The following is an 8,757-nucleotide window of genomic DNA, read 5'->3' on the forward strand; positions in this document are numbered from 1 at the left end:
AGGTTCCTCGCACACAAAGATGGCGAGGAAAATGTAAGAATTATTATTCTTATTTTCTTTTTCCGTCTTCGAACTCGAATCTGACCCCCTAAACGTGCGTCAAAACGGATGTAATTTGCACGCACTTAAGAATTGGTTATTATTATTATTATTACGCGGACTAAATCGCGTTTTTGAGGCCGTTCCCATGCCCCATGGTGAACGATTGACGAACGACAAAATTTGGTACACATTGGTTCATGAGGTTGTGCTGTAAATAAAAGTCAATGACAAGTGTCCTGTCAATCCTACAGGAAGGCCGCCATTTTGGATTGAACGCGAAAAGGGAGGCGTTTTTTTGGGGCGAAATTTGCACCAGCGCTACAAAATCTATCTCGTCCTACAGTTTTTGAGCGATCGCCTTCAAACTCGGTGAGGGACTCGTTGTGTTGTTGTGTAAGCAGGCGGCAACGGGACGGAGTGTGTGTCATAATCAAATCTCTTTCCTCACACACACACACACACAAGAACTATCAATAGTGATTACATCTAATTACGTTTTTCTTTTACTTCTTGAGAAAAATAAGTGCAATTTCAACGATATTATGCCTAAAATGTACCATTTACACAGGTTTCAGGTGCTGATAAAATGTAGTATTTTACCCGTGGGGGCTGTATGTTAGACGTCCCTGGTGGTTTAGACGGGTTTAAATGAATGGAAGAGTCTTAAAAGGATAGGAAACCAATCTTAGCTGCCGCTTGACACATACATTATACACGTCTGTGCACACACACACACACACACACACACACACACACACACACACACACACACCACTTCAAGAGCCACAAACCACACACACACACACACACACAGCTGTCCTGTGACAGCTCTGTGTTTAATGCTCGATGACAAACAGGTCTGTGTTAACATCAGCCTCACGTTAGACTTCCCTCCTCTTTGACTGAGGACGCTCGGCTTCACTCTGTCATTATTGTTTACTCCATCTGCCCTGATTGTTTGTTTGTTTGTTTGTTTTTTGTTGGGGGGGGGGGGTTTGGCCTGAAAGTAGAGACCACATGGCCACCTCATGTAACATCAGTGTCCATAGGAAACACCATCAAAACACCACTCCAGGAAGTAAGAAAAACATCCTTAGAAAATAGTTTGTGGGCAGTTTTAACTCAGTCAGCTCCTAAATTTTATGGTATAAATGATGACACTTAGAGAGACACAACCAGGGGCGCAGCTTGGGAACAGGCAAGGCAGACAACTGCTTGGGGCCCCGAGCTGATAGGGGGCCCCCGACACTCGGAGCCTCAGGGCTGTTTTTACTGAAATGTGCAGTGAGCAGCTGCCTTCCCGTCCACCTTAAACAACAATGGGCCATTTTACAATGACATCTCAGTAGGAAACCTCCCTAAAGGGGCCCCACCTCACTTTAACCTGTGTGAAGTTATCGTTCCGCAAGTTGGAAAATGAAGAGGATTATTTACAGTGTAATGCATATGTTTTTTCCTCAGTTTATATATGTTTTTTCAGTTATTTACAGTATTTTATTGTTCTATATATTTATATTGTTTTATAATGTGGGTTCTTTACAGTGTATTGTATTTTTTTTACTAAGTTTTTACAGTATTTTATTGTTCTTTACATTTATATTTTCACATACTTTTTAATTACAAGGTTTTTTCCATGTTATTTCATTCATTTCGGAAAAAAATTAATATTTTTTTTTATTTATAACATAATGGTGATGAACACTGGTTGGAAGGGAGGGCCCCCTGGGAATTTTTGCTTAGGGCCCCTACAGACTCTAGAACCGCCTCTGGACACAACAACAGAGCTGAGCAAAAACCAACACGTTTAACTGCACAACGTCAACGTCCACAAGGTTCCTTGTAGTCCAAAGACTCCTGTAAAGCAATGGTTGAACCTCAGCAGTGTCAACTTTATTCTATTATCCAACCCTTATTCAACATTCAGGCTTTCACGCCGTCAGGGAAACAAATATCAAATATAATACTAATATATAAATGTATATTATGGTATATATTAAGTACAGATCTCGTGGGATCTGAAGGAACCACTTTAACATATTCTGAAAGCTCCACGTTCAGGATGTAGAGAACACACACCACCGGGGTCAGAGGAGAATCACCACGCTGGTTTGAAAAAAAAACGATAGAAAGGCAACAGGAAATAATAAATACTCATTTGATAAAGACTCTGAATGCACAACACGTCGAGTGGTCTACAGCCAGCAGATGTCCACGCTGGGTTCTGCCACTTTATTAGGTGTCATGAGTATATTACAGCCTTAAATAGGCCCCTGAGGACTGCTTTTAATTACTGACAGATCATAATACTCGTTTTTTACAGCCAGTAATCTGTGTGTTCTGTCTCTTTCAACCTGCTTTAAACCCATTTGATTGTATTACATGTGTATCACATTACATATACATACATGTTTGTGCTACGACATATAATATATACGACCTTGTCTATCGCTATAGAACGTGAGGGTTTGCCTGTCCTCTTTATGTCTGAGAGGACTCCACTGTAGCCTCACTTAAGGCTGTTCTGTGAAAATATCGTATTCGGATGCTATTTCGGACACTGCGGGCAAAAACGCGCTTGCACGCGCAAATTTGCGTTGATGCTGAGGGCGCAACAGGGCGCAACAGGGCGCAAAGAGAATCGCGTCTCTCAGAAATAGCACTCGCAATCCATTTAGCGGTCTTGCCTTATTGAATATGCAATGTGGGGGCGTTTACACGATGGAGTCTAAGGGTGAATTCCAATTCCTTGCTTAACCCTCAATCTCAAAAATGTGCGCTCCCTCTAGTGCAAGTGCTGTCCCGATTCTCAGAAAAATTAAGTTGAGGGGCAAGTTTAAGGGCTGTATCGCCCTCAATATTGAGATTTTCCCGAGACCACCCTTGGGATCAGGGGCTACCCAGAATGCATTGCGTGTTTTCACATAACAAAGATGGCGCCGAAAAATACAAATGAAGTATTTTCTTTGTCAATAGAGATATAAAACTGATGAAAACCATTGTATTATATTAGTTTAGGCCCATATTATGGATTACTGACGTCATTGTTTTGCGTAACATTTATTTATATTTTACGATCTTTTGTCAATAGTCGGCCGGTGCGTACAAGCGATGTTTTTGCTATGGTTTACTTTTCAATAAGTCGTGGTGTGTGGTAACTGTCAGCTGAATATGTCCGTGGTTGTGGTATTTGTATGAGTATCATCTTATAACTAACTGACAACCTAATAACTTGACTGACAAACGGATCGTAATAAATAATCCTGACGTAAATGCGTTCTTCTTCTTCTTCTTCTTTTTTGGAGTTGACAGACTGGACGCAGCTTTTTGCGTTATTCTGCCCCCTACAGTCTGAAGACGTGTCTGCATTTAAGGGGTGTCCCATTTCTAAGTGACAAAATAACCCTCAACACTTGGTATTTAGGGCCAGTTAAGATTAAGGGTTGAGCTTGAGGGTTAAGATAGGAATTGGAATTACTTACTATGTCTCATTGAGAAAGAGACGTCAGTGTCGTAGCAGTAGACAGGCAGCAGACTGCGTCTAATCCAGGGGAGTTTCCTGTGTTCCTGTACATTTTTCCTTTCAGTGGCCCCTGGTGTGAGATAAGTGTTTTCTGTGCGTCCTGCAGTCTGTGACATAGCCGTGTACAAGTTAGCGTCGGTCTAAATGAATTAAAGCTGCTTTCTGTGCAAGCAAAACACTGTAAAATAACACTGCAGAGGAACGAGTGAATATTTCAGCTAAACCGTCTGATTATGAACAGATTCCTCCATCTGTAAAAATGCAATATTATGGGGGAGGATAAGCTTCTGAGCTTCTGTTTTCCACCTAGACAAATAACATTTAAGCGAGCTTTACAGGTAAACAGCAAGAAGCAAGAAACCTGCCAGAATATTTGTGGAGTCAGAGTTATTGTCACGTCTCACATTACTCATCCGACTGTCTTGTCTTAGTCCACATATCGGCTCAAAAATGTCCTCCAGAGACTAATTCATCACTATAGATGATACAGAACCAATGGGTTCTGAGATGGAGAGGATTAGACCAAAGGTCCAGGTCTGATTGAAGTGAATAATTGGAATCCGTGTGTGTTTGTGAGAGAGGGTGAAAATGAAATATCCAGCACCAAAACAACAAGAATTTGAATGCAAATGTGTTATTAAAGCTGCAATGCATAACTTTTAGAGGAGGATGTTATGCTTGGTCTTCATGAACAGAAGCATTTGTTAATCACTTTATCCTTCGCCATGAGTGTCGTGAAGACAAATCTCTGTCCTTATTTTAAACAGGTCGTGTAAAATGATCCATAATTATCGATATCGCTCAATATGAACTATCTAGTTATAGCTAGAGCTGAAACAGTTACTCGATTGCTAATCGATCGCCAAACTAATCGTCGACTATTTAGATCGTCGATTCGTCGGTTTGAAGCTTTTTGTCATGATTCAAACAGTGAATATTGTCTTCGTTTCTTTGCTCCACAAAAAACAAGACATTGAGAACGTCGTCATTTCCAGGTTTGACAAACACCGGTCGACATTTTTCAACATTTTATGGACGAAGCTATTACTCGACTAATCGGGAAAATAATCGACAGATTCATTGATTATGAAAGCAATCGTTAGTCGCAGCTCTAGTTATATCGTTATTATAGCTTTTCAGCCAATTAACCTGCTAACTCTATACAGACCACCAGGTGTGAACCTGGGTCTTCTTGCTGTAAGGCACATGTGTCAAACTCAAGGCCCGGGGGCCAGATGTGGTCCGCCACGTCATTTTATGTGGTCCACGAGTGATTAATTGGTCTTAAAAATCTGTGTTAAAATAGGTCTATGCTGCTTTAAGGCGTGCGTTGACCATAAACTACATTTCCCACAATGCACGGCGATTGCGTTACCCGCAAAGTGACGGCACCCGCCACTAGATCACAGTGTATCATTGTATATGCGTCGTGCGACGAGTGAAATTGAATCAGTAATAAATACAGAAAGTTATTTATCAATTATGTTACGGAGTAGTTACCTTTATTTTACATTATCTTTGGTTACATTTAGTTACATTTATTCTGTATGACATGTCACATCTGACCCTTTACAGGTAACCATTATACCGATGTGGCCCTCAGTGAAAACGAGTTTGAAACCCCTGCTGTAAGGCAACAGCGCTATAGCCACTACGCCACCATGTGGCCCCCGAACATCATTTGTATGCTACATCCTTCAGGCTCTGTCAAGCACTACTATCAAACCTGACTGAGGGAGCGTTTGTGTGTAAACACCTGCAGTGCAGAGGCGGGCGGGGACAAGAGGCATTTATCCTGTCGAGCTGCTGAATGACTGGGCTTTTTTTGGGGGGGTGTTTTTGTGTGTGTGTGTGGGGCTGCTTGTTGGTGTTTTTCAGCCGTCTTCACTTCGCTGTTGCCTGTTTGCCTCTGCTGTCTCCACTCTAAACAAATCACTTCCTGTGTGCAGGAATGTTGCCAGGTGACAGGAGACTTAACTTTCTGCCAACATATGGCTGGTATTATGTCATAAAAACAGCAGTGAAGAAGTGAAGTATCAAAGCGGACCATATAGGATCATAAAAGGGACTGCGGCGGGGAGTCGTCACCGAACTATTTTTTAAACATTGTTAAAACAATGTTTTGATAATGAGTAGAGCTGCGCTTCTGAGAGCTGGTGTGCTGAATATGTCACTTCCGGGTACTGGCCAATCACAAGACAGTTGGGAAGGCTCTACGCTGGCTGCCCAATCACAACACAGTTCTGTCTTCTGGGGGTGAAATTTCAGTCTGAAACACCGCGGCTGAGGAGAGCTTCAGTAAGGAGAGATTTCTATCGTCTCGTTTACAGCAACTAGGAGGTTTTTGACCCTAAAAACAAGTTAATGTATGTAAGTAGACCTCCATAACTAACAAATATGTGCAACAGGACCACCCTATGTGAGCTTTAAAGGTGAAGTAAGTAGTTTATAGTGACATCTAGAGGAGAGGCTGAAATTTACAACAACGAACCTCTCCTCTGCTCACCCCCTCCCTTCCCTGAGCGCTACGGTATCCTCAGCAGGTCAAATGTCGTCCTCGTCGTCTTTTTCCCGTGTCAGCAGATGAGGTTCTAGTATTTATTCAGATGTATGAGTGTGTCTTTTGTTTATACCTCAGACTTCCTGCTCCGTCAGCGGAGGCGGGACTTCCGCTACAAGTAACGCGACGCTTGATTTTGTTCTCTCGGGTTTGTCCTTACAGGCTCCCGTAGAAACATGGCGTCTCGCTGCTAACGGTGGCAATGCAACAGCGGCCCCTGCGACCATGTTATTTTACATGACTTTTTGAAACACTGCAGGAGCACATAATATGTATAAAAAAGTGGATTTTGGGTCATATAAACCCATAAATACTACGCAGTGTCCCTTTAAGAAGAAAGTGAGGAGACGCTATCATGAAACAGCCCCGAGGGAAAACACTGGAGACTAAAATATTAATGGGTGATCTAAACGGGAGGTAAAATAAGGCAAAAAGAGAAATGAAAACACGAGCAGCGACAGACTTAACGTAAATAAATGAAATGTTATTTTCAGCTCAAATATGCAGCACGAGATAAGAAAAAAAACGAAGCCTCTCTAAAATACATAAAGTTAGTGCAGGAAGCCACAATCCTGGAACGTTCTCTGTAATCAAACACAGGCTGGTCTTATTTAAATGAGGCCCCCACCTGTCGTCTGAAGCCTTCTCAGGTCAGACGCTGCAAAACAAATGATTTTAAAACATCATACACATACTTTGTGTATGTTTTAATGCTTTTAATCGTGCAGTGCGTCCCTCCCTCCCTCCCTCCCTCCCTCCCTCGGTCAGTTCTACATCAGAGTGGCTGCACTGCTCTCTCTCTCTCTCTCTCTCTCTCTCTCTGCCCACACATCAGAGTGGGCTGTGGAAGCTAAACACTGTTGTAGGGCAACATCCACTGCAGAACATAAACAATCAGAATAGCGTAAACCCCCGAACAGAACAGAGTAAATCATGCGCTGTAATTGCATCGTTGAATACCGTACTGTGATGGTGAGGATATGACTTTGCAGTATAAGCAAACAAAGTGTTGCGTTTGGATTGTTTTCCATTATCGACGAATCTGTCGATCTCCACCTTCAAATGTATGTATTGTTTTTGGTCTAAAAACCAAAGAGAAACAACAACATGTTCCTAAAAAAAATCACAGAATTTGTCTTAAATAAACTGGAACACTCACACCACTAAATGGTTTATCAAAAGTGTTTGTGGTGCATGGTGTTAATGTGTCTAACACACACACACACACACACACACACACACTCCTGCACACACTGAAATCTGAAATTCATCATTTTCATTCCCAAAACAAATAAAGCCAAATAAATGATTTTTCTTCGTGACCTCCCGTTAAAACATTGTCTGCTAAAAGCATTCCGTGCCTCCTGGATTGTTGAAATGAACAAATAACATTTGAGAGCATGTTCAATTTAGTAGTAAATGTAAATAAAATCATTTAAAAAATGCTTCACCAAGTACAGTAGTTCCATATGTCCATATGTTGACATTGGCATAATGATCAGATTTTTAACTGCAGGCCTAAATAGAGCAGAGTAGAGTCTGTCCCTCGTGGGCTCAATTTGAACCTTGAACCGTCACAAGGCCACTGGCATTAGACAGCTCATCTAAAAACACAGCACCTCCCTCTACCAACGTCACCCACCCACACACACACACACACACACACACATCCACCCACCCTCTGTGTGTGTGTGTGTGTGTGTGTGTGTGTGTGTGTGTGTGTGTGTGTGTGTGTGTGTGTGTGTGTGTGTGTGTGTGTGTGTGTGTGTGCGTGTGTGTGTGTGCTGCAGTGCACTCAGACTGGGGGTCTCGAGATGTGCTGTCAGTCTCCAATCACACACCACTAATCATCTCTGATACACCTCGATGCCCACAGCCCCTCCTCTCCACATCACACACACACACACACACACACACACACACACACACACACACACACACACACACACACACACACACACACACACATATATATATATACAATGCATACATCACGGGCCTTGTAGTATAGCATCTCTCAGCGACGGTATGTGAGGAACAGAGCCTCCATCACAGTATCATGCTCTGCGTTAGTACATATATATATATATATATATATATATATATATATATATAATAATGATACACAGAGTGATGTCTTACTTGCTTTCCCTGGCCGGGGCCTCTGCAGCAGCTTCTGCACGGTGAGCAGGTCCTCGGTCTTCACCGCCTGCAGCAGTTCCTGGTCCTTCCCCATCTTCCTCTCTGAGCCGCTCTACTCCCACAGCATCCTCCGACAACGGCGGCGCTTACAGCCCTTGCCTCACACACACCGCGGAGGGGTGCGTCCACCACCGCGGCCACACGAAAAAGAGCAGCCCCCCTCTTCCTCCTCCTCCTCCTCCTCCTCCTCCTCTTCCTCCCCGTCTATAGTAGACCCTTTGGGGGCTCGTGCATTTGATGATGGAGTGAGTGAGGGAGGCTGGAAGAGAGACACAGAGAGAGAGAGGGATAGATTAAGAGGATGGGATGCAGGGATGCGCTCGGGTATCCCCGAGTGCGGGCGCCACTGGATGACTGGATAGGGGGATGAGACCCGAGGCTACCGGGGCCCTTCCAGATGCCAGTAACGGCGCGCCGGTTGTCGCGTGCGTGA

The 8,757-nt window shown here is 43.2% G+C and overlaps 1 protein-coding gene across 1 annotated transcript in view; it reads right to left on the reverse strand.

The window, feature by feature from the left end:
• caskin1 (CASK interacting protein 1) overlaps positions 1-8,358 on the reverse strand; it is a gene marked incomplete at both ends in the record, with an annotated part of 137,574 nt that extends 129,216 nt beyond the window's left edge. Inside the window, one exon of the mRNA XM_083897004.1 lies at positions 8,265-8,358. Coding sequence (XP_083753130.1) covers positions 8,265-8,358 — 94 coding nt within the window. The remainder of the gene's footprint in view (positions 1-8,264) is intronic.
• Between the last annotated feature and the right edge of the window lie 399 nt (positions 8,359-8,757).

Source organism: Microchirus variegatus, assembly GCF_963457635.1.
Source record: "Microchirus variegatus genome assembly, chromosome: 10".
Lineage (NCBI taxonomy): Eukaryota > Metazoa > Chordata > Actinopteri > Pleuronectiformes > Soleidae > Microchirus > Microchirus variegatus.